This window comes from Lonchura striata, chromosome 8 (genome assembly GCF_046129695.1).
Source record: "Lonchura striata isolate bLonStr1 chromosome 8, bLonStr1.mat, whole genome shotgun sequence".
Classification (NCBI taxonomy): domain Eukaryota; kingdom Metazoa; phylum Chordata; class Aves; order Passeriformes; family Estrildidae; genus Lonchura; species Lonchura striata.
The window spans coordinates 6,821,699-6,848,833 of NC_134610.1; the positions used below are offsets into that span (position 1 = coordinate 6,821,699).

Consider the following 27,135-nt stretch of genomic DNA (forward strand, 5'->3'; position numbering starts at 1 on the left):
CCTGTCTGCTGGCAATATCAGCTTGTGGACACTTGGGAAATACACAAGAAAATGATGAATTGTTATTATTATGAATTGTGTCATTGCAGATGAACAGGTCCAGCGTGCCAGTGATGGAATTCCAGCCATGGTTTGAGTTTATGGATTCAGGGTTCAAAGTGTGAGAAAAGGTATTTAAAGTTCTGATCACCGTGCATGAAGATGAGAGTTCTGCTCGTGTTCAGTACATGCCACTGCCAGCCTGCAGTGGTTTTTTTCACCTGAAGTTACATCACAACGAGTTCTTTTACAACTTCAGTGCCAATTTTATACGAGTAGTTGTAATCTTAGAACTAGACCCTATGTTGTACTGATGAAATATACAGATGTATAATGCAGCACAGGCGTGAATTACTTGTCTGATCTTCCCAAATGTGTCTCTTCTTTAAGATCCTGCATATGCAGAGGAAATTAAACCTCAAAGACTTCTCATGTAATTAGCTGATCTTCGACTTCATATTTGTGTGTCTGTAACAATCAAGGTACAATGTTTTACCTCATTGTTTAAATCACTGTGTAAAGCTCATAAAGTTTGGATATTCAACGTAGATTCTTTATTCCTGCAGTAATTGGTGGAGGATTATTAAAAATGTTCTCATCTGGCTGCAATTAGAATTTTACATTAGCTTCGTTAATGAAATGAAAAGATGGAGGGAAGATTATATATATATATATATATATATATCCCTGTCTTAAAAATCTTAACATATCAAGAATACATAGAATATCATTAAATAATGACGGTGCATAATGAATATGATTTATGCAGGGTATGCACATTAATTAACTCCCATGCAGGGTACTGCAATCACCCATTTAGTCACAGGTTAAAGTAATTAAATACTGTTCTTGCTATTGGAGAGGTTCCAGACCTTGGTCTCCAAAGATGTGACATTGCATTTTCATTTACCTAACTGGTTTCATTCATAAAAAATTGAATAATTAATCCAATTAAAATGTATTGTAGGAATCATAATGTATTTTCCTCTTAAATCCATTTAAACATCTGTGAGAATCACGTATACTGAAGGGAAATATGAGAATGAAATTGCCTTTTGACTTTGAAATTTAATTAAAACAATCTGGTTGAAAAATCATGCATGCTGAAAACTCAATACCTGCATATGAATATTTAAATAAAAAAGGTCAACAGTAGTCTTGTGAACCTGAGGACAAGAAATATTGTTAAAGCTATTTTCTGGCTCTTCTTTTACTCTTACATAAAAAATTGATATTGTAAATCTCTGAGCTGCTGACTAATTCAGCTCCAATTCACAATACTTTTTTTTTTTTTTTGGGTGGGTTGGGCACTGTAAAGAAGGACAGAGCTTTCTTTGTTGTCCAACAGAGGCTGGGATCAGCAGGAACTGCTGATGTTCAGCATCCTTCAGGTTCAGCGTGTGACAGCCATGGCCAGAGGTAAAAACAACTTCTGTCTAATTCTGTTTTGCCTGGAATATTCCAAGACTGAGCAGAGGAATGGTGACACCACACGTAGCCAGACAATGTTCCCCCAAGAACAAAGACTGGATACGCTAATCCGTGTTTTTCTGACTGCTGCACAATTCTCCTGGGAGGAGGATGCCCATGCACTCACTGGATAATAATGAAAACCTGCTTCAATCAATAGTCTATAAAGCAAATCACCTTTCCATTCCTATAGCAGGACTCAAGCTAGGGAGAGCATTAGCACTTCAACATTTAAACTATTCAGCCTTACTTTTAGGAAGCATTTTGTAAGGAATAGAACATTAACCCATGTTGTTGCCAAACACTAGTATTTATTGTGACAGTGACAGTGACACACCGAGTATTACCCACACAAATACCTTACTTCTGCACCTACAACCATATTGTTCAAATTGTTTCTGATGAGTAAGTTCCCAGTGCTGTAGGTGGCAGCTAATATGTAAAGTCCCCACACAGACCTTTTCCATCCTGTCACAACATTGACAAAGCACGAGTGCACCTGCAGTGCTGAGCTGAGTGTGGTGGGCTGCATTTTCCACCAGTGGATAAAAGCAAATGTTGCCTTTTATTGGGCATCAACATTGTTTAAATTCTCTTTTAATATTCTTTCAAATTCTGTCATAACAAAGAAGTGTAGTCAGTACATCATTTTCTCAGCTCTTTCCTTCTTGGGAATCAAATCCTAATAACTTGGCATTGATTATAATTCAGAGATTCTTATAACTGCAAAAGATGAAATCTCTCCTTTATTATGAAAGCAGGGATTTCAGAATTGTTTAAAAACAGTTTAAATCCTCAGGCAATACCTGTGCATACTCATTTCCAGTACCCTTGCTTTTGCTTTGGACATAACAGGAAACTGTCAGATAATTGTCAATTTTATTTTTCATGAGCACAATTGCATGTACCAATAGAAATGCAAGGCTATTATTTCCAAGGTTTAGCCACCTTAGTACTTCATCATTATTCAAATTGTTTTCTGCTAAGACCCAAAAATTCCAGAGCATTTCCAGCCTTGAGTTTATCCTGTAAAAGCAAAACACATAGATATATTTGTGCTTAGCTCATATTTAACTCAAATGCTTTTACTTGTGCTTTAAAAGGAGCTGCTGCAAAGAGACTGAAGGGTCTCTTCCACTCATTGAAGAAATCAGTATACTATACTGATTTTTCAGTGGTTTAACTCATGTCTTGAACAGAGACTTATAAAGGAGGGAAAATTCAAATGTAAAAATCATACCTTCAGTTTATAATCAAAATCATCCATTGAATCAATCAATTTTCCAGGTTCCAGTTCCCCAAGTGGAAAAGGGTAATCTGTCCCCAAAATAACTTTGTCCTGGTAATAAAAAAGAAGTGTACATTTTGTAGTAACATTAAACAATAGAGTTTAAATAATATGGATATTAATATGTACAATATTATAGTAACATTAATATTATATTTTAAACTAATATTTTTTTTCAGATTTTTAATTTCTTTTTAATTAACATTAAACAATAGAGCACATGCTTTCTGGAATGTATAATGAAATACAAGAAATTAGATGTATATATTGGACTGATTAATTATGAAAGTGAATATGAAGATCATAACTTCCACTAGGAAAAGAACAAAGCTTAAAAACAATTACTCGAGGTTTTTTGATGAATTTTATTTGGAAAAAAATGCAGGTCATTTGTTAATAATTTTTGTGGTATCTAACTGAAGTTATGCTATCTAAATTCTCATAAGGAGAAAGTTGAAAATGCAAATCCAAGGCTTCAGGCGTGTCTATTGCTTGGGTGAATAAAACTCAGTCAGAACTCGTTATAATGTTTGTTACCAGAGTTCAATTCTGAAATAGAGTGGAGGAAACATAATTCAGTTATTTTCTGAAATGGTTTGCTTTTCTTACTTGTCAAAGGCTTTTTAAAAAAAATAATTTTTAAAACACATTTCATACTTAGACTGATTTTCTGTACTGTTGTGCTGGTTAGAAAGGTAACAGCCCCTGCAAGTGGTCTGCCTAAACTCAAGAATTAATCTTGGTTAAGTTGCCATAATTAAATGGCCAATAAAGGATACACACAATTCTTCCTTCTGAGTTCTGCCTTACTCATTTCATGCTCTGCACTGGTGTGGGAATACAAAATATATTTGAGACTTTTGGTTACATTTCTTTAAGAATCTCAGGAAGTTCTCCACCAAATTCAGGGAAGATGGTTGGATTAGCAGTCCTGAATTTGAAATTTTTGGCTAAATACATCCACATAAATTTAAAATTATCAATGGATGAGAAGAATGTGCAATAAGAAATACAAAACAATAAAAACTATCTTCTCTGTGCTACTTTAAAAGATGTAATATTGGCAATGGGGTACTACTGAAAACATGATACAATGTAAAATTACTACAAATACATAAATTTGAAAAAAGTATTAAATTTAATTGGTATTCAACTTGAGATAACAAAACCTAAATCTCATTTACAAAATTTCATATATTTCTGGAAGTCTGCAGCTTTTTTAAAATGTCACTGTCTTTGGCTGGGACTGGATATTAACTGTGGGTTTGAAACATGTACCTGAAAATATGGGTGACATAACATGATTTGTTTCTGAAAGAAAGTCAGTGAGAAGAAAATTCAATAAAAATCTGTGTGCAACATCCCTTGTTATCAGAGATGAAAAGAAACTAGCAGATCCTGAATAGGACCATATTGTTACAGGCTCATTTTCTCTCTGGAATGATATTTCCCCATTTTATCAGCCTTGGAGAGGGCATACTGCCAACTCTCTTGATTTTATCAAAAGTCTGTTTTCCTTTACACTTCATCTCCTACAGACAGGAGTATATGAAAAAAACATAGTTTTTATTTAAAATGTATGTTTTGAAATGTCTCATGGATTTGAAATCAAAATTATTGGACACTTGTTATAATGTTTGAATTTTGGACACTTGTTATAATGTTTGAACTCTGTTACCAGAGTTCAATGCTGAAATAGGGTGAAAAAAGCTATCTTTCAGTTATTTTCTGAAATGGTTTGTTTTTCTTTTTGTCAAATGATTTAAATTTTTTTTATCTCCACTAGATGTCACCCAAAAGTCTCTGAAAGAACGTACACAAACCTTTGCCCAAAATCTAAACAGAAGAGACACATTCTATTGTTCTCTCCTATGTTCTGTCCTGTGTTCTCATTTATTATAGAAGAATTAACATAAGATTAACATAGGAAAATTTACACCCTCTGTCTAATAAATCCAGTTCTGAGCATAGATTATACAAAATAGATTTGGATGTGTGTACTTTGAAGCAGCTAAATCTATTCTTTTATTAATAATGTTCAATACCAAGATGCTTTCTTCAGATAAGCAAAACAAATGTCATGTATTTTATGATAAAAATAACTAACTAAAAAACATACCAGGTTTATGAGAGAAAGTGGGTTTTTAAGTAAAAGAGAAGGAAATGTAGAATTTGTCCATCTGTTTACTAGGGAAGGTAATGTAAGACAGGAAGGTTTGTATATTCCTGTTTACATCTCCTACATAGTACACCATCTTCAGTTTTGTACCCATCTATAAAATACCTGTCTTTAGCAACCAGCTTCAGAGGAGTGCTGTGAAGCCTCTGCAGATGAATAATGCTCCTAGCATAAGGGAAGTACTGTTATATTCTTCCAAACCATATCAACAAAGTCAGTTTTCCCTAGAAGACTTGGAGGTCATTTCCTTAATTAGCACATCTCTCCTATTAGAGAGGTACATGGGGCTAATGATTAACCTCAGTGGACCCAGCTACTCAGCACAAATTTTTTCACAGTAATAAGGACCTACATCTGAAAATTAATCTCAGAAAGCTTTAAGCATGACTTCATCCTCTTGCATAAGGAAAACTGTATTTGCCTTGAATTTTGCCTTCTCTCCTACTGCCATGATGCACCTGAAGAAAAGTCCAGAACGCTGTGGTCAGTTCAGCTCCAGCTTCTAGCCAGAGAATACTTTGCCTTTGGATGATGACTCTGGAGGAATCACCATGGGGAAGTTTTTGCAGAGATGCACTGAATCATTTAATCCCATGTCAACCCAGTTCTTCACTTTTTATAGCCAGCAACATTGGGGATTTTGTGTTTATTTGTATTCACCTCATGCTACCTTGTCATGGGGGGAGCAAAGGACTGCAGCGATTCTGCACTCTTACAAGGTTCTTTCTCAGGAGTGTGTATTTCTGCTTCCATCCCCAATTAACCTGCACCCCAAACTAAGAAGGGAGGAGATTAAATGGACACGACTCATCACAGCTGTCAGTGGATTTTAACTCTGATCAGCTCAAGGCCAGCCCACCACACGCTGGTGTCAGGCAGTGCCTGCTCCCCAGGGGCCCAAAGCCATGTCCAAGCACATCTTCTCTCACGCTCATCCCTTCCTGCACAGCTCTGAGCTGTTCTCCAGAGACCTGGCCTATTTCAAACCTCCAGCTCACAAAGTTACAGTGTCAGCCTCAAGACTCCATCAAATTGTTTTTAGCCCAGCATTTATTAATCTTATATGTGTTACTCTGCCAACACACGTCTGCATTGAAAGCGCTGAGATATTTGGTGCTTAAATATTTGACTCATGGAAGGGTGTTATGTGAGAATGTCAACTTTCCTTAGAAAAAGAGGGAACTTTTTAATCTTCATGGTTATAAAGTTTAAAATCGTGATGTGAATGTTTTTGTTTTCAAGGACAAAATGCCTTAGGCTATTGAAAAGAGAAAGAAAGTTCTCCTGAGTGTAAAAAACATGTTTTTGGTGTCTGACTCATGACTTTTCAGCACTGAGATTGCACCTGATGTCACATTGTTTTAGCTCAAAATACTCAGAGGAGAATTAGACACCAACATCCTGTGTACTATGCTGGCCAAATTTATTGTGTTAAGACTCTCAATCTTAATAGTCTGTTGCAAAATAAATAAGACACCAGAGAGGCTCATGCTGAGTGACATTTGGATTATCAAATTACAGTCCATAATCTCTCTCTCTCCTGAAAATTACAGTTGTAAAGACTAATTACAGTTAAGGACCAGAGTCTATGTGTAGCTTCTTAGGATGAAAAGTAGAGACATTAAAGTGTGGTGTAAAGACAGCAGCTTTCCCACAACAACAATAGTTTAGAAGAGCCTTGAGATGCAAAACTTCTGACTCTAACGCAGAAGTACCCCAAGACCTGTGTGCTACACAAGTTCAGACAGAAAAAACTTCAATTCTTCAGCAATGGATTCAGCATCCTGTTGTACTTTCCCTCCTGCTTTGCTCTTGACATCTACAGTTCAGCTTAATGGATTCAGATCACAAAAAGAATCTGTGGTCTCAGCCAGCCTGAGTCACACAGCTGCTAATTTACCAAAGTCTTTCTAACAATGGCAAAAAACTTCCCAACATTTTAAAATGGATAAAAAGAAACAAGCGAGTGATCTTTTCGCCTTGCACTGGCAATTTAAAATTCAAGAGCTAGATTCATCCTTGTGTACTAGAACTGCATATACAATGAAAATATACTTTGAATGAACATGGTCTGGATTTGGGGAGATTTCTCAGAAAAGGAGGTAACAGAGGCAGGTGTTGAACTTTTACTCCATAAGTCTTTGGGTGTCTTGTAGAACGGATGTGCACATCACACAGAATAAAATTTTAACATCTATTGTAAGAAAACACCTTAAAGCCACTTGCTTTAAGATACAGTAAGATTCAAAAGATAATACATCTCAGAAACTACTGGGCTGTGGACCATGATTTGTTTTCTATTTAGATGCTGTCAACAGAAAATAAAATAAATCAGTATTGGGCAGGAGCCCTAGAATTTTATTAGTAACCCATCTGGTGCCTAAACTTAATCTCTGGCACAGAGATGGCAAATGCCACCTTAGTCAATACTGACTGATGTTATCAGAACTTTCCAGTACTAACAGCTTATTCCAGACTTAATTTTTTTAGTAAATTGACCTGGGTTTTATCTTACTTGTTTTTAATGCAAATAGGTTCCATGGCAGATTTTTTGCACATTTTATGGGGCTCCTTCCATAAATCTATTTTTGGTTCAGTGTGGTTTAACCAAAAAGATGTCTCCACTCCTTAGAGCTGCAGTGTTACTGTATTGTACAAAGATATACATGTTACAAAAGTTTCCCTACTATTGTTTCAAGCTGTAGTTGTGCTGTCACATGGATTTTCCATGAATCTTCAAATGCAAAGTCTTCCTATAAGGCACAAGTCCTGCAGGGGAGCTGCAGGCAGAACTCCAGTCACAAAGCTACAGACTTCAGGTGCAGTATGAACTGAAAACCCTCAAATTTTAAAGTGTGATACCTGAGCTCAGAGTACTGCAATAAAAGAAATAAAATAAATAAATAAATAAAAAATTAAAAAAAAATAAAAGAAAGCAATAGTGCTGCATTGCTATTTTTGCCTGGCCTAGCCAAGTCACTTCTGTACCAGTTCTAGAGCAGATTTATTGCAGTAACCTGTTCAGACTATTAGAAATGGGAAATCAACAGATTCTTTTTTGTAGAAAAAAGCCCCAGTCAGCTGAGTGGTGTTTGTGAACTTTGGTCATACAGGAGGCCCTGATGACACCAACCATGTGAGTCTAGACACTGATGTACAGGAAACAGGACTGCAGCTGTTGAGACAAGAAAATCCCTGTCAGAACTTGCACTTCTGATTTGACATCTGGGAGGTATCTGCCTCTGGCTGCAGACACTGTGAGGTGCAGAGATCAAGGCACAAAGATAGGTATCTTGTTGATTGCAGTGATCCATTGGAAGCTGGCATGAGGGATTCAATCCCCTCCTGAGCATTTACTAAATGAGAAGGGATTATTTGAATGCTTGAAGATTTTTCTGTCCCATGCTAACACATCTTTGCTAAACTACAAAGATTTCTTTACAAACAACTAAAATACTTCTGCAAACCCATTATGTTTAATTCTCTCTCTGAGGTACTCACAAAAGCTTTCTTTATTACTGATTTTTATTCTGTGTGTAACTTCCCAAGTGAAAATACAATTTAATTTTTTCGAGCATGCACTTGAATTTGAAAATTAAGCCCTTAGAAAACCAGATTCCAAATTGAAGTAGTCTTTGCTTGAAGTCCCATCCTGAACAAGCTCAGAGAGGGATGGAACTAAGGTTGAAAGTGCATTATTTCCTGGATTAAACCCACCATTTTAATAAATCCATATGGTAAAAGCATTATCAACATGGCAGAAGCCCATCAATTTATTTCCCTGTGTGACATTATCTTCTTCCTTCTCCTTTCTTCTCTTCTCCTTTCGCTATTTCCTGTAAAATTAACTGAAGAGTGACTCACCCACGTCTGGAAGCTCTAAAACTCACCTCTCCTACTACACTTGTTAGCAGCCTTAGTGCCCCACCGTCGTGGACAAGACTGTCTGTGTAAAATGAGCCAAGGTATTTTCTTGGATCCACCTTGTTATCCATGGCACACAAATCAGGGCGCATGTTGAATCCATGGGAGATTCGACCCACTGTGTATGGAAAAGCTCCGCCTGCAAGAAGGAATTTTTAATAACTTTCAATAAACTGAAAATATGTGAAAAAAGGGAGAAAGCCACCTTATCACCAAAGATCCATAAGTTTCCCTGTCAGCTATTTAGAAAGTAAGTGCTTTGGCCCAGTGGTTTTTTATTCCTTTACCTTCATTAGCTTCTTTCTCAATTTTTCTCACTTCTTCACTACTGTGATGCCCAAATTCCTCCTGTTGCTTCCTCTTCCCTTTCCTTAAACCACCTGCTGCCTCCCCTTCCCTTTTGTTTTCCTTAACTGTTGTAGCAGTTCAAGCCCTGCAGGTTAGAGAGTGATCATAAAAGCAGCTGATCTCTCAGACTGTCTTCTGTGGGGTGACAGTGATGGTGGCAGGCTTCACGTGGTGACCCCATTAGGTGAGATACCAGAAAATATAACTGCACCATGGTCAGCCAAAGAACAGGAGTTTCATGTGGTACACTACTCACCTCCATGTGCAAAGCAAACTTTCAGCTTAGGGAATTTTTCAAAAATTCCTCCCATAATCATGGAGCAAATGGCCATGGTTGTTTCTGTTGGCATGCCTAAGAAGAACAACATCTTAATTGTATAAGAGCTTTACTTTTTAAACTTCCTATTGGATTTTTAAATGTTATTTTAATTTTCTTCCATTAGCCTTGAGTCAACTGAAAAAGTAATACTTGCAGGGCAGCTGCCAAAGGTCATGCATTATTTCTACTGGAGGGACACAGAGTTGAGCTCTAATTAACTGAAATGAAGATACAGGCCTGGAAGTGAAGGTGTTCTGAATTCTAAGTCCAGTTTTTGCTCCATACCACTAGGACAGATGATGGGTTGGGTATGTCCTGAGATACCCTGTACAGGCCTGATTCCCATTATCCTCACTCAGAGCCAGGGTGTCTTGTCACCTCTGCTTGTGGGTTTGTGTGGAAAGTGTAGTGATGCATTAATGGATAGTCCAACACAGATTTGGGGTTTGGTTACCACATGATGCCAGATCCAACACTTTAGAATTAACCTGTCTCTCTCTTTGCTCCTGGCTGAGCTGGATTCCCAGTTAGGAAGAGAATAGGAATATATATTCCTACAGCAGACCTCAGCTTCTGATCACACCCAATATATTTAGAATATCATGCCATTTTAAACACCCAACTTCAGACATGCAGCTTGAAATCAGGAACTGAGTTCCCCTAATTTATGGGGGAAACAACACCTATCCAGCTCAAAAGGTTATTTTTATTAATGTTTTACCATACACTCAGATGCAAAGCATTATTTGGCTTAGTAAGAAAACATTCTATTTACACTTTGTTAAGTAAATGCAATAATTTTATTTTCTTCTTAAATCTGTGCTGTTGAGCCTGATCTGACTAAGACTAACCAATAAATTTTCAAAATAATGCACTGGTGACTGGGACAGCAAGATTTTCCAAGTATAATGTGTATGATATGTATGCTGTGTTTGTTTTTCAGAACTGGTGGCAGTGCAAAACCATGCAAAACAAACCAACACAGAAGAAAATACATGAGGGCAGCATTAGGTCTAAACGTTTCTGGGTAGCAGAATAAACCTGCTCCTGTTATTCAATGGTATGATTTACCTATCAAATGGGGGAAAAAAACAGTAATCAGATAATATCCCACACCTACTGACAACTTTCACAGTACATCTTGTTTCAGCTACAGCTGATGTAAAGTTAGATTTATTTCCTCTCTGGTCAACCTGTTTCTAAGAAATAACCCAAGAAATTCTAGGAAATAATGTTTGGTTTTGCTTATTCCTTCATTCACTCCTGTCATTTTTGAGGAGCCAGTTTCTGAGATGATTCACTTCTTACTTGTTATCTGCTCTTTGTATTTAGGGCACGAGAGAACATTATATTCTGTTGCTAGTCTGAATTATTTTAATTTGAAATATTTAAAAGAAAAGCCGAACAAGCTTAGAAACAAATGAATGCTGAGTTTACACAACTGACTTTATCATAATAATAGATGTAAAAAAAAAGAAAGTTTGACAGAAAAATTATATAATTTTCTCCGTACTTGTACTTTACTTGGCAGCAATCTCCTGGACATAATCCAGTTCATAAATGTAGGTTAAGCAAAGTAAATATATACTTACCTATTAGCCAGGGAAACCAATATTTGGACATCCTCCCATCTGTCGGCATGTCCCAGGGATGCACAAAGAGACAGCAATTTAATTTCTCAGCAGCCTGCAGCAAAAAGAAAAAGTCTGAATCTTGACTAATCATAGCAAAATGCATCTTAGATCTTAGTCATGCTTTTCAATGACCTGCAAATCTGTACTGAGCAGTAGTACTAGTGATGAAAATAGGCCCACATGTAACAACTATAAGCTATATTGTTTGCTATATTTACTCCTCTGAGCCATATTCTGAAGTCTCCACTCAGTTTCACAGTTCTTCCTGTGACTACAGAACTGGAAGCATAGATGCTAACATCTCTTTGGTGAACCAAGTGTTTCTCAGAATAATGCAGTATAAAAATGCTTTTCCAGCTATGCTTTTCAGCCATCCTGTAGTATAAAATCAGTTCAAGAAAACATTCTTTTGGTTTCATTACACATATGAGAATGAATTCCCATATTGTCCTATCAAATAATTTGAAGATGGTTTTCCAGCAATTTGCTGCATGCAGAAATTTTCATTGAGTTGCACTACATTTTTCCCCTTTGGCCCTATGCCTGGTTTTAAAAAAAATTTAAAATATTCCTAATCCCTTCTCAGAGTTCAAAATCTGGCTATATTCTGATCAATAATCCATCTCTACTCAAGTACGGTAATTTTTCCAAAACTACTGACATAATTGGAAAGGAAAACAGAAGACTAGTGTTGGATGCTGACTCTGACTGTAATTTAACTGTGTGCTTAAATTTAAATACACAGTCATTCATACGCTTAACCAGGATTTAGCAGCTCATTTTGTCAGATGTATTTCTGGACATGTTCTTGTTGCTAAGGAGATTATCACACATTTGAAAAATTTGGGTTTATTTACCCATACATGCATAAATAAAATCTGCAACTTTTGGATTGTGGAGAATAATTGCCATCTACATTTGTAAACTAAAAATAGCAATTAAATAACTGGCCTGGTGGTTTGACAAAGTTCATTATCCAATATGGCTTAATTTCATAATCTGTATTATCCAGAGATGTTTCTAAAAATGAAAGGGGTTATTTCCTACATGTGTGAAACATAAGTTGAAGGATGTACAGTATACAATATACAGTATACAGAGAGATGCCAGAACAAGAGAGGGAACTCAGTAGCAGAGACATGGAGTTACTGGAGAGAGTTCATCTCTCCTGTGAGGAAATGATGAGAGAATTGGGACTGTTTGTCCCCTAGAAGAAAGGGTTCAGTGGAGATCAGGAAATTTCAGGTTGCCCAGAGGGATTGTGGAGTTTCCATCCTTGGAGATATTTAAAAGCTTGGGATCTGGCTGTAGGTGGCCCTGCTTGAGCAGGGGGCTGGTCCAGGTGGCCCCCAGAGGCTCCTCCCAACCTCAGCCACGCTGTGATTCCATAAATGTGGGTATCTCCAAGAGCAGATGTTGATATCTGACTGGATATGGCCATAAAAACAAGTAGTCCAGGTGCTGCACCAACAGAGTTTTTGAATAAATTGAGCATCCTGCAAAACAACTGTGAATCAATTCCAGGCTGAGAGCTCTAATAACTTGAGAAACAGATTCAGAATGGACATTGATTAAACCCCTAATTTTGACAAATTACCACCCTCATCTGGACTTCAGGCTATTTAAGAAATGCTATCTATTAATTAATTTTATAATCAGTACATTCAGTTTGGAAACTTTGGTCCTGTTTACATAGTTCTGTGTGGTACTTTGGTGCTATAGGTATTTCTGATAATCTTAGGGGGGTTTATCAGTTATTTAAGTAGGACTGGATACAGTAACTTGAATTCAAATGCAAACAGTGCAGAAGTGCTTTATTTGATGTTGCACTTATCCTCACAAATCAAGAAGGCAGATCCACAGTGAGAACTCGTATAATAAAACAAAATTTTTTATTCATTATTATAAAATATGTTTCTGAATATGTTGTATCATTGCCATCATATCCTATAAAAAATTACCATTTACAATTAAAGCTGAGTCTCTCTGATCACTAAGCAGATTAGAAGGCTGAAATGACGACTCAATGTGCTTCAAGATATTTTTAGACAGATTTCCATATCACAGAATTCCCCCAAAGAAGGGAAGCAACAGCTACTCACAGCATAAACATCGTACAGCTCCGGGGCATTCAGGTCCCAGTCATTGACATGAGATCCAATCTGCACTCCAGGAAATCCAAGTTCATTCACACAGCGGTGCATTTCCTTCACAGCCAGCTCTGGAGCTTGCAGAGGTATCGTGCCCAGCCCAATAAACCTCTTGGGGTACTTCTTTACTGTAGCAGCTAAGTCGTTATTTAATATCTGGGCAAGATCTAAAGTATCCTGAGGTTTGGCCTGGTAAGATAGGAAGCACAGCAGTACATTTAAATATAGTTCTCAAATGTTATCACCTTTGGAAGTTATTGGATAAATGTCATTGCAAACAACTGGCAGGGTTTGAATCCAAATTTGCTTTACAGTTCTGAATAGATGGAAACCAGTGGGGCTAAATTCTGCCTCACTTTAAAACCTCTGGGTGCAGTTCTGCTTTTTCTTGTGAATATTTTACCAACTGCTGTTGCCCTTACTGCTCAGGATGAGTGTAATAAAGCCCAGGTTGCTGATGCACATAAATACCTGGTCTTTTGTGTAAAGCAGTCCCTTGGTTTTGTTTATCCCCATGCAAAAACCTCAGTATACAATTTTTATACATAGCAATGAATATTTACTCTCCTATTACTGGAACTGAAGAAACAAAATTAAGAAATGGGAGATGCTGGAACATGTGAATTCTACAGAGAAAGCTTGAGCAAACTTATCTAACATTTAGAAAGAAATAACATCCATAATTCTAATAAGGAAGTGCAATATCCCTGCAATTAACCTGGTTTTTTTTTTTTCCCCAATACATATTTAATGGAAAATATTCCCTTAGATACAAGAATAAAATTTTGAAGAGATGTTACTAACTAGAACTTCTGAATATCAATGCTATTTCTTGTATGTGGGCTTAACACAGTGGTTCTAAATGCACAAATCCATTTACATATAAGCATCCTTACCCGTGCACATTGCTAAATAGTCACATTCAGAATGTATTTAGAACAGCATTTTGCTGTGATTTATCTCCTCAGCCTGTCTTTGTTTCTTTGAAGCACTCAAAATCACCATGTGGGGAACATAAGAACTTAAATTTGCTCCTGAATTTTAAGATTCAAAGCATTCCAGGTTAATGAGTCCCATGCCACATTTAAAAGGAAGTGGGACAAGGCACAAATATATCCTTTATGTCTGGGGTTTTTTTTCCCCTGAGAAAGTATTGATTGATGTCTAGCTTTCATGGAATGTGTACATATATGTCTACCTGCCAACCATGGATTCATTTTGGATGATTTCTCTCAATTTCCAGCTGCCCCCATAAAGCCCCCAGAAGAAATTCAGTTGCTGTTTTATCTTCTCTCTCTGTGTATGATCTGGTGTGGAACTTTGCCAGGACATCCTGCAGACATCTTCTCATACCTGCACTCCTTTCTTGCATTTTCATTTTCAGCAGAGCAATTCTAGTGACTGCTTCAATTTGTAGGAAGATGCTTTTGTATTTTAAAAACGTTGATACATATGAATTACAAAATATGTTAGTTGGAACCTACCCAGTAGCTGAACATTACAGGGACTGTGGACAGGACTTGGACGGTGACTCCTGAGTAAGAAAAAGCAAATATTAGTGCTTCCTTTTTTGTTGTCTGTTTTTGATAAAATGTTACAAATAAGAAAGTACTTTGTTTTGAAAGGCAGAATGTAAAAGCTTTAATGATAAAAAAGACTGATTTGACAGTGACATCGAGAAATGATTTTTTTTTTAAATTAAGGATCATGGCAATAAAACTCATTGTGTATCAATTTATTAGAATTTGGATATTTTTGCTAAGTAGAAAGAAAAAACACTACCATTGTCATACTAGCTAATTTGTGAAATTAGGGTTTTTAGAAGGATTTAGTATGCACATGTACAAACAATTAAAATAGCAATTTAGTATTACTCCCACATGAATGAAACTGACATTAAACCAACAGAATATAACTCAAGTTTACTTTGGGGTGAATTTGTTATATATATTAAATAAATTAATTAATTAGCCCAAAGCATTATATTAACAATAGTTATTAAACAATGTTTTCCTAAGTGTTCCCAAAGCTATATTGTGTTAGGTTTCATTCATCTTTTGTCTGGACTACTGAGGTTGTAAATAAAAAAAATATGCCTGTTTTCAGAAGTAACTTTGATGTTAAAAATAAAAAGAATTAAGCCCATGTTGTTTTGTTTCTGCTCAAGCACAAATCTGTATTATAATATTGTGGGTGACAGGTTACAGGAGTGAAAACAACAAACCTGGTAGACAAATAAAATAAACAATAAAAAGTAATTAGAACTTCACAAAATATTTACATGCAAAACTGTTTTATTTTGGTGGTTTTTTAGGTTTGTTTGTAATATTTTTGCACATCTCTTGTCCTGCTTTAAAAAATTTAACTTGGTTGTTAGTGGTAAAACTACTAGAACAAAAGATGGCAGAAAGAAACTCCATGAAAATGAACTCTAGGAGAACTCTAAATGACTTGTCAAAATATTTGAATGATTAAAATGATTTATCCTCCTCCACAGAAGTTTAAGTAGGAAACAAGAGAAGAAGCTGATTCAGATTGCTACAAGATCTGATTAATGTTATATACAGCAGCAACAATTTCGAGGTAAGGATTAGGGCTGCAAAATTACATAAATACTGAATTATGCAAGTTAGATCATCCACCAATATGGACACTTGATTAGTCTGTTGAGAACATTATCCATGTTTTCAAAAATAACCATTGTATCTGCTTTCAATCCATTCTTACACTTCTGAGCAAATTTAACATAAACCTTAAGGTTTCCAAGCTGACTGTTCCTAGACATTAGCTTTAGGGAGAAGAATCAGCACAGAAAAGCCTCTACTTTTTTACCCTCTTCAGAGTGTTTTACAAAGAGAAAATAACATGGAAAGGAAGTTAGGATGAACTGATATATTTCCTCAAACAAAATTGTGATGATTTATGTCACAGAACTGTGATGTTAATTACTTTTACAGCTTGTTTTATTGAGTTACATGGATAGCTTGCTTTATTGAGTGGATCAAGACAGAAGTATGCACATCAATTAAACCTATGACATATGGTTGGGAGAACTAATTGAGTCTCTTTTGTCCACTGGAGACCATTTCTTAATATTGGCAAGATTTCTTGGGCATTGCACAAACAAAGCCTTTTAGCAAACAAACTCTAAGTTTTCTCTCCAAGTTAAAAATACCTTTCAGTGACTGATTTTAATTTTGTTCAGCTGGGAGATTCCTTGTATCTTTGTCCCAATATTATGCCATGTTTGGAGGTTAAAATTTGGGTATGATCTATCTCAGCCTGTGTAAGAGAAAGCAGTCTTTGAACTAAGTAGTTACAGCTTTCCAAACTGAAAAGGAATAAATGTGGTCCATAGTCTTTATCATTAGCTGAAAGATGAAAGAATGAAAAACACTAAGGCCTTCCCCCCTGCATAATTAATTGGCTGATGCCTGTATGTCTGGAGTTCTGTAATAAAAAGGGACATTTTTAGGGCACAAGTCACCAGATGGTGCTGTAACATACAGGTTTAGATTATTTTTTAACCAAACAAGCACTGTTTAGTCCACGAAGGAATATTGTGATGCTGCTTTCATGATACATTTTATTTTCTGGAGAGCTGCTGCAAAAATTTGGAAAAAAATCCTCCTGTGTTTTCCCTCTGTCTACAACAAATATATGGGGCAGAACTGTTTTGTAGAAACTTGCCATTAGTGCTGAGGGAAATATCTGAAAGAGAAAGATGCCCAAAGGCTATTTATGATCCACTGTGTAGTTGAATGATTTGGTAATCCCCAAAATCTCTGAGCTAACTCACAGAAATATTCCAGTCTAGTTATGATTCTATGATTCTGTGACAAGACAGCATATTTCAGAGTTTGCAAAGTCTTTCTGGCATTCCTATTAAATGTCTAATGGTTGTAGTTTCAAATACTGCACGGTGAAAATGAAGTAGATGAAAATTGTCTAAATTGTGTTTACATAAATTGCCCACTACCTGGTGAGTTCCCAAGCTAGCCTATGTTATGTGTTGCACTAAACCTCCCTAAGAAAAATAACCCTGACTATCTCCTAACACAGAATCACAAAATAATTTAGGTTGGAAAAGACCTCTAAGATCATTGATACCAACCATGAATCCAGTTCTGCCAAGACCACCACTGAACCATGTCCCCAGGGACCACATCTACACATCCTTTAAATCCCTCCAGGGATGGAGACTACACCAGGGCTGTTCTAGGGCTTGACAACATTTCTAGTGAAGAAATTTTTGCTAATATCCAATCCAAACCTGCAATTTCAGGCAGTTTCTTCTTGTTTATTATTTGTTATCTTGGAGAAGAGACCAACTCCCCACTGGCTACAACCTCTCTCATGTGCTTGTCGAGGGTGATAAGGCCTGAGAGGAGGAAGCAATAATCATAAAGATGCTACTTGTACAATATCTGCTCTTTTAAGCAATTCAGGTGTTTGTTCCTTATGATAAGTTGAAGATATTCAGGTTGTGTCTACTGGGAAACTGATGCAGAAATTATTCAGGCCTCAATCTAAGAAAAAATAATCTTTAGTAACATAATACTTCTTTTACAAGAGTAACTTGGAATTACAGTATTAATAAGAACTAGTAAAAATAATTGATCAGCCTAGAAATTCCTTCCCTCATCCTGTCTCCCATTTTACCAACCTTATTTAATGGTTTGCATGTAACATGATGGAAAATAAATTTGCAAATTTGGCATCTGGTTAAATTTCTAAATGAGGAAAATCCTTTTCTGACAAAGTAATTGTACCAGTTCTCTAGGCTCAGAGTCCTACAGTAAAAACACAGAATGAGGCCGCAACAGGGCCAAACAGAAAAAAAGGTATTAGAAGAGGAAACAGACATACAAGAAATCCTATGTGTAAAAAAAATATCTTTAACATTTGGAACAAAAATGGAAGGCCTTCCTCCTCCTTTGTGAATCATGTTTTAACTGGAATGTATGGTGCCATTTCAAGTCCAGGGTCACTCATCCTTACTTTTGTCAGTGAGTTCCTTGGTATCTTAAATCCCACCAAAATTAAAAAATTCTAGTGGGGAATAAATTGCTACTGAGAAGGAGGAAAGTTATGGGCTCAAGTTCCTCCTGAGTATAAAGAATATCAGTTTCCAATTATTTTCAACAGATTTAAACCAAGTAATTTGTATGCTAAACCTTTTTTTTTTTAATATTGTTGAACACTTTCAGATGGACTGACAGAAAAGTTGTTATTCTAAATGAAGCACAATGATTTGAGTTCCTTTGTGGAGGTACCTGACTGGTCCATCTCTTTAATCCGTACTTCTGGATCCCAGCAGTTCTCTTGAATAACTCTAAAAACCTTTCCATCCTTCATCATCTTTGCCTGACCCTGTGAAATGACATTTTCATATATTATAAATGTGACAAAGTAGGACCTGCTAATTTATAGTCTCTTGATATATTGTGCTCCTTACAGAAATTCAGTGGCAAAATTTTGATCTTTTATTTCTATTCAGTAGGTATTTTTAAACAGAAACTATTTTATAAATAGATATGAATAAAACAGTAATTTGTAGTTCAGATTTAATTCTTGAGAATAATAAAAAAATTCCCTTCCTTTTGCAAGGTACATCACTCTACATTTATTTGGAAAAGATACCAGGTACCTTAATCCAAGTTTATCCTCAGACCAAATTTTGACCTCAAAACAATGCTCTAATTAAATCTGTGCTAAATTTTCCCTTTGGGTATGTGTGTGTTCTTTTAAAGTCAATAGCATCACAATGATTCCAGTAACTACAGAAATAATTGTGCAACACCGTTAATTTCAGTCCAGTGATTTCTTATCACCAGTGATACTGAGACAAAAGGAGACCTATTGTGTTGTCTTCAGATTACATCTTCTCCTTGGGAAGAAAAAAAAAATATTTAAGATTTTGGAAAAAAAAATCTCAAACAAAACTTATACACAGTATAAACCCATGACCTGAGTTAGTGCAAAACCTTTCTCATATGCCACCAATTTCCAGACATAGAAAGTTCAAAATGTTATCACAGTCATGAAACTTAATACTGTTCTTTTATCAGCATGGAAAATTTTGAAATGTCATATTTGGTTGATTTGTGAATTGTTCCAAGAGAGAAAGTGCCACCACATTAAGCAAATTGCCTGTTACAATTTGGGGCGCCCACCAGCTGCTACAGACACAACAGGATTTCTGCTGGCACAAAGGGATGAGATACAATTCACCAACACCTGCAAGCCCTGAGTATTTCTTGGTTGTTTTAATCTACTGCAAGGCTAAATGGAAAGTCAGAGGATCCCCTGGTGCTGGGCACGTGGGGTGGGTCAGTGCAGTCATGCAGCAGAGGCACTGGGCAGAGAACACTCTCCATCTGCAGGTAAAAACTGAAACCCACACAAGAAAACCCTGCAGCTATTCCTTCACCTTCCCACTAAACAGGAGCTGAGGGCAAGGCAGTCTTTGGGCCCTTCCAGAAAGGGAGTTCTCTCTCTCTCCAAAGGCCACTTTATTTTTCCTCACAATTTTTCTAAAGAAAAGAACTTGTTAAATCAGAATATTTACTACTAGTGTGCTCAGCCGGGGAGCTTCTGTCCCCCACTTCTGAGAACTCAAACTGTTCTTAACCTTGAATTTGTTACTAACTTCATACATCATTCACAAATATACTGTCCTAATGAATATTTTAAAGCCATCCTCAGAAAATCTAAGTGTGCTGCCTTGGCAACCTGTCAAGTTACTTGTTAGCTGTATCACAGGTTGTGAAAATTACTTGAAATTTTAAAACTACAGGGTCCTGATCCCCTGGTAAAATACTTCAGGTTTTTTTAAAACTGGTTGTCCAACCTGATGGAGAGGTTTACTCAAATACATTAAGAAAAGTTTAGTGCATTGATACATGTTGTCCAATAAACAAAAAAAATTTTTGGGGTATGAGAAAAAGGCAGAGCAGAACTGAGCACTTCTTCACATATGAACAGATCACATGGACTTGTTCCATTCTATTCTATACTTCTCTACTCCATCCCATCCTAAAAATTATCTAGTATTTGTTTTGATTAATGTATGTGGAAATTAATTTAAAAATTAAGTCCTGCAGGCTGATTTGGTTCAGCAAACTACATTTAAAATACTCCCGTCACTACACTACTCAGTCACATCCCAAATTGCACTTTTAAAATAAATTAAATTATTAATTAAAATTGGATGTGATTATTTTCTTCCAGTTTGACCCTGGTGCTTCTTCAGAGAATGGTATGGGAGGCCTTTGGAGTTTCTTTAAATCCTAGGAGTTAACATCCCCAGTTCCACATGTCTGAACAGGATTTTATTTTGCCATGCACTTGTCATGCAGAATTTCCAGACAGAAGTAGGCCGGATGGAATTCTCAGTGGACCATGTAAGGCCATTATTGACTTGCCACAAAGTTCCTCTGCTAACTATTTTTAGCACAGAATTTTAGCATCAGACCTGTAACAAAATCTTCAGAAATGTGTCCAATCCCTGTCTCCTTCCTGCAGCTACCAAGTATCCCAAAAGCTGTGCCATCCAAACACTGGTTCCACAGGTGGCTTGTTCTTGTTTATTAAAATATTAGTTCCTTTAGGGTTAGCTTCTCATACAGATGACTGCATCTGACTCAACCCAATCTGCATGTAACCTGCTTTAGGCTGACCAATCTTGTTGGAAAAATTTTTTCAGAGCTATCCATTCCAAGTGTTAAAATGAGATGATAAAGAAGAATGGATGCTGGTTCATACAAGAGAGTGTGACTTTCATCTTTCAGGCAAAATGTTTTGCTGAGGTATATTAGGACTTAGCCTGATAGGACTAGACCTCTAGAGAAATGTGTATAAAAGACAGAGCCAATCTTATTGCTATTTTGCTTCTCAATAGATCAGCTGAGAGTTTCTATTCCTGATGATGACATAAGATCAGCTCTGAGCACCAAACAGCCCAAACCTTGCAGTGATGATCCAGCTGTACCCATCCACCGTATCCATATCTCTGTGGAGGAAAGAAGAGAAAGCCAGGGCTAGTTAATTCTCTGCAGTAGTAATAATAATAACAATAATTGTAATAATAACAATAATAATAATTAAGTTCTTACAAAAATATTTCATTCAGGAGAAACACTTACATATGCTCAGCTTTGAGCCAGAGTAGCCTCACTGACTTCACCAGAAGTGCCGAAGTGTAGCTGGACTGGACTAAGGGTGTTTGTAAAGCTGGAATTGTAGTTTCCAGTTCAACAACATTTTTAAACAACTGCTTTAAAAATCCTTGAAGTTGCTTACTACATTGATGTTCTAAATGAAATAATTCTGACACTGAAAATATTAAATTAAGCATCTGGCAGTGTGAAAATTGAGCCGACAATTTTCCTATCTGTGATCAGTTAATCATTAGCACAAAGATGCATTGATTCTTCTTTTCAGCTTCCATGACTCAGCAGCAGGAGTGAAGGTCAGCCTCTTGTCTGTTAATATTTAAACAGGGAAGAGAAGCTAAAAAGGAAAAGCTTAGATGCTCATTGATTCTTTCAGAGAGATTCAGAATTGTTCATGCAAAAAATGCAAAACATACATAAGGTGCTGATTTACTTTCATAAATTATCAACTAGAAAGGAGTGAACTCTCGAATCTCTGAGTGAAAGCAATGCTCATAATTCCCATTTCTCTAAAAAAGAAACATTTAAAATGAGACTAAGCAAAAGCAGGCATTTGTTTTGCTGAAGTGTAAACAATTTGGACACAGTCCTGAATTTCCTGTGATACCAAATCACACTTAGTGCCACTGTGAGCTTTCCTAATGTGGGTGTGAAGAGCCAAACCTCCCGACCTTAGCCAGAGATGCAATCACTGTGTGCTCTGTTTAACTATGCAACTATGTAGATTTCATTTAAATTTATACATTTATGGGTTTATACACATATAAAAATACTGAAAATTTGGAAAAATTGAATAAGTGACAACTAAAGAGAACCTTAAACTAGATCCGTGCTAATTGCAATTGTAAGCTGAGCAGAAAACAAGTATCTGAAAAGGGTACTGAAGGAGCCCATAGGCAAAAGAGAAACTCACTGGTCTGGTTTTTCTGTTATTTTTCTATACTTGTGATATTTTCCTAAGCTGTTAAATCAATATCTTGACAATAAAATTTTCTAGTTTGATGGTCCAATATTTACAAAGCTGGAAACAATAGAGAGAAGTTTAGCACTAAATAAATGTATGCATGTTAAGATGCCTCATTGGTTTTCTTTGCATGATCTGTGTTAATGGCTTGAATTTCCAGAAGACTCCAGGGAATTCTGAGAGTTGTTTTCTATGCTGAACCCATTAATAAACCATTGAATTGCTCAGAACAGAGGGAAAAAAACCTAGCAGGTGGAAATTAAATTTTAAAAGTTTGGTATTTGCCTTTTTATCTCTGTTTAAAGAAATACAATGCTGGCCCACAGTGTCTAACATTAGTGAGTTTAGTCTTGATGTACATCTGTGAACATCAAGGGTCATTTTATCTCAGTGAATTGATTATCTATTTAAAGTGCTTACAGACAAATGTTGCCCTGATTTTTAAAAGTGTTAAGTTTTATTTTACAGTTCTTTTGAAAGCCTTAAAGTTCTCATAAAACTTCTTCAGCCTTCTGATCTGTTTACATATTTCCACTGGAGTTCTCATGCACTGTCATGTAAATAATTATCATTTTTCATTCTTCTTTGTGAGAGGACAGAGTTGATGGGCTGTTGGTTTGACCACTGTGGCTGGAGAGGTGGTAATTTCACCCTCCAATCCACAGTCACCTCTGGAATTCTATAAATATCAGATGCTCGAATAAAACACTCTCCTTTTTGGCCTTTGAACTTACCAAGTATTTGTGTACTTATTTTGTGTCCAATAGCAACAGACAAAAATATTTAATTTAAAAAAAACCCCATATAACATCAGAATTAATTTTATAGGTGTTTTTATGAAGTTTTTGCACAAAGACAACAAAATCTGAAACACGCAAAAGCAACCCGTCTTTCTAGTACAGTTATTTAAACTCCTATCCATTTAAAACAGACCTATTTATTCTAAAAGTCTCTGTATCCTCACCTACATCATCTAGTGTATATGTTTTTCATCAGAATCTGTTTATATTAGAAACAGAGTGTTCCAATAGATATTTATAAAAATCCTCCTATCTGAACAAGGAAACAAACATTCCTTTCCAGGAGGTTTTATGCATAATGATGCTATTTTTCACAACTAATGACGAAATAATTCTATGTATGTGTTCAATATCAGGTTTTCTCATTACTTTTTTTCTAATATGCTGTTTACATTTACCAGCTGCTCTCTCTCTAATATTGACTGAAACTGGACTGCTTAAAATCACAGATACCCAGAGCTAATAGTTATGAAGTCCCTTCAGACTGATTACATTGAAACTTAAATGACATTCTTCGTTCTAAAATACATTTCACAGGATCATGAAAAATATTGTGGACAAGAATACAAAAGCAGCAGCAACAACAACAACAAAAACAACAAGAAGTTAACAGAAATTCACTTATAGCTTCAGTGTTTTGACAGCTGAGATTTTCTATTTTAAATACAACAGGCTAATTCTTTCCAGTAACTGAAAAAATAACAGATATTAGTAAAATTATCATCATCAATTAACTGTACTTAGAGTGATCCCACTCTCATTGAAATTAATGATTTCATGCCTGTGGGTATAATGATGTGGATGAATTTGTCTTAGTTAACATTAATTTTATCTAATATTTGATTATTTATTTTATTTAAAACAAAAGTGAATACCATTTAGGAACAGAACAGCTCTATTTTTATGAAGAAAGTGGAATTTATACCTTATTGTCCAAAAATTTTGTGCCTCAAAAAACTCAAGGAAAACTTTATTAATTGCTTCAATATACATAAAAAATGGGGAACGGAGCCCAGTTTTGCATCTCATTCTGACTGGACTCCTGCTTTTCAAAGTAGTGCAATATAAATATTTTACAGTTGGAAAAAAAAATCCCAAATTAGACAAAAACCTAGAGATATTTACCCCAGAACCCTTACTTCATTCTTCTTTCAAAACTCACAGTGGTAGAAATGGTTGCTGATAACATAAGGCACTGAATATCTAAACTCTTATTACCTTTTTCAGGTCAGGCCATTCCTTAGGTAGAATGTGGCTATGAATATCAATTTTCATTTTTGAAGTGCCAGAGGAGAAATACTCCTTCAATGCTAATGTTTTGTGTGTGAGTGCTGCTATCCCTGCTGTCCCTGGGTCACAGGTTATTCACTTTGGCTGCTGTCCAGATCCACCTGCTCTCCTATCAGGAGAATGGGATGCAGTGGCCAACCAGAGAGCCTAATTCCAGAGGAGTGGCTCTCCAAAAGAACAAAGAATTTGAGCAGGAAGTCCCGAGGGCAAAGGGAAAATACTTGTTTATATCGGCACTATGAAGGGATTTATTTTACATGGAATCTAAAATGACAAAAATAATTCAATAAAATTGAGTTAGTATAAACGTATTAAGCATGCTGACTTGAATTTCTTCCTTTCTCCCTCTTAGGTTGTGAAATTATTTGTAGAGTGCATATAATATACCCTTGGAAGAGCCAGACATCCTCATCTATTCTCTTTTTTTGTCATGTATTTTCTTTACAGTTATATTAAAGCCCCTCTAAAATATTGAATTTTAGTCAAATCTATGCTCTGCATTTTATATTCCCCCTCCTCATCATTGGTTCACTCAGGATATTTACACAAGCTACTGCATAATGGTGCTTATAGCCTCTCAAGATGCCTCAATTATACAGTAATACATAGATGTATTTCAAATATAACAGCTTCTACATCCTAAGTTAAGCTTAACTGGAGCTATTTCAGATTTCTTGTGAAACTACATCTCATCTTTTGCCCTTTGCTCAATTTAGAATTACACTTTGCTTAAGATACCCTTGCTCTTTATTTGTGCCATATTTTCGTCTGTAATTTATTCCCCCTGTAGTTTTATTTCAGTATATGTTACTCACACAACATCCTCATGTGTTTGTTAACCATTCCCTGATTAGTTTTTTAGTGAAAAATGCTCATTTTTTCTCTCAAACACTGTTGTGAATCTTGCAACTTGAAATCAAGCATCTTGAAAAATAAGCATATTGGCCCATTTTGTTTTATCCTTTTCCTGACTTGTCTATTTGATTTGGGCTTGAAAAAAACCCCAGACTCTTGTATTTCTGTACTCGTTCACTCATTAAGCAAGTCTGCTTTGGATTTGGTCAGATAACTTTCACAGGAGTTATTTTTCATGTCAACTTCTTGTGACAGGGTTGGTTGGTTGGTTGGTTGATCTTGTACTTCTCTGAAGCAAGAGGTCACTGAAGACTGAATGTTCCAAAAAAATAGGACGCATCAGTTTTGGGAAAGTATTCCCTAAATATTCCCTAAATGTTCTCTAAAAGCCAACAATTTGCTTTAACAGATCAAAAACCTGGGATTGAAAATAGCAATTATTTCTGTCTCAAAACCAAACTCAATCTCTTTATGACCAGGCTGCCAGGAGAGAGAGCAAAGTTGCTCTCCTGCTCCCAGGTGTGACAGCCATGCTGTGTGGTGTGGCACTGCAGTGTCAGCCTGTTGACAGCAGTGTTCCTGCATGGACTGCAGCTGACAGAAGAAAGAAATACTGATTCAGCTCTGGGAGCTCTGCATCCTGAATCCACAGCTGGGAGGCACACACTTAGAGTGAGCCCTCCAATGAAGAGATGTCTGGAAGACCATTCCCTACTTAAGCACAGAAAGCAGAATGAAGTGAGGGAGAGGGGCAGGGAGAGATTTGTGCACCTGAATAGTCTAAGGCACCAAGAGTCTTCAGTCACCAAAGCTGCAGGATTCCATGCAGAGCTCAGCTGCATTTCTTCAACACTGAGCTTAATTTTCCTCTGCTCTAAAAAAAGCTGTAGTTGTTAGTTACTGCTCCCAAGACACAGCTTAGCTTGCAAACACTGTAGTACTCCCACGCTGCATTTCATTTGTCAAAACACATTATTTGGAAACCACACCAGTTGAAGGCAAAATGCCACTTGATCAGAGGGCAGTGAGACACCTCTCTGTATCCAGCATTATCCATTGGGTCACCAGCAGAAAGACCTTCACTGGTTGGGAACAGAAAGCTCTTCAGATAGGCAGGCACCCAATGTACTCTAAACTGGAAAACATGACTAACAACTCCTTCAAGGACAACCTAGCTAGAGACTGTTCAGCCAAGGCTGATTTCAGATACACACACACAAACCTAGCAGATCTACAGGGTTTTATTTCGCTGTAGGGACAAGTACTAAAGTGAAAATGGTGTTAATTGTAGGGCAGTAAGTGCTCTTTTCTGAAGCTATTTAGCTGCTTTTCTGAAAAAAAGTGCAGAATCTGAGATTTTGAGTCTTCAGGATGGAAATTCAGTGTTATGCTCTGACTTTGCTTATCAGGTTTCTTTGTGTTAGTGGGAAAACCCTGACATCTTCAAAAAAGTCTGCATCAACAAACACTGGTAAGCTCTGCAGAGGGCTCTGCCATACCCATACTCCAAGGCAGCCCATTTCAATTAGGCTGAACAAAGACACAAAGAGGCAAATTCAGGATGCTGATCTTAGTACTAAAGTACTCATGCCAGTTTTTTGTACCTTCCATTTTTCATGTTCCTCTCTGGCACCTGTTCTTGGAAGTGCACATTTGATTGTGCAAATTGTCTGTTTTACACATGTGCACAGCTACAGG

At 36.5% G+C, this 27,135-nt stretch overlaps 1 protein-coding gene across 4 annotated transcripts; it reads right to left on the reverse strand.

Annotated features, from left to right (window-relative positions):
* Positions 1–2,369: 2,369 nt before the first annotated feature.
* On the reverse strand, positions 2,370–24,640 carry ACMSD (aminocarboxymuconate semialdehyde decarboxylase). 4 transcript variants are annotated; one of them, XM_021548698.2, is made up of 10 exons: positions 24,511–24,640; positions 21,321–21,365; positions 18,628–18,724; positions 14,836–14,885; positions 13,304–13,540; positions 11,160–11,253; positions 9,505–9,600; positions 8,867–9,039; positions 2,750–2,848; positions 2,370–2,535 (listed from the first exon to the last, which is right to left on the reverse strand). In XM_021548698.2, the coding sequence occupies exons 1-10, from the start codon at positions 24,565–24,567 to the stop codon at positions 2,473–2,475; spliced, it is 1,011 nt and encodes a 336-aa protein (XP_021404373.1). In that variant the 5' UTR covers positions 24,568–24,640; the 3' UTR covers positions 2,370–2,472. The 4 variants fall into 4 exon arrangements, with proteins under 4 accessions (XP_021404373.1, XP_021404374.1, XP_021404375.1 ...); XM_021548699.3 differs by lacking the exon at positions 24,511–24,640 and adding an exon at positions 21,499–21,830; XM_021548700.2 differs by lacking the exon at positions 18,628–18,724 and having other exon boundaries at positions 24,511–24,614.
* Positions 24,641–27,135: the final 2,495 nt, after the last annotated feature.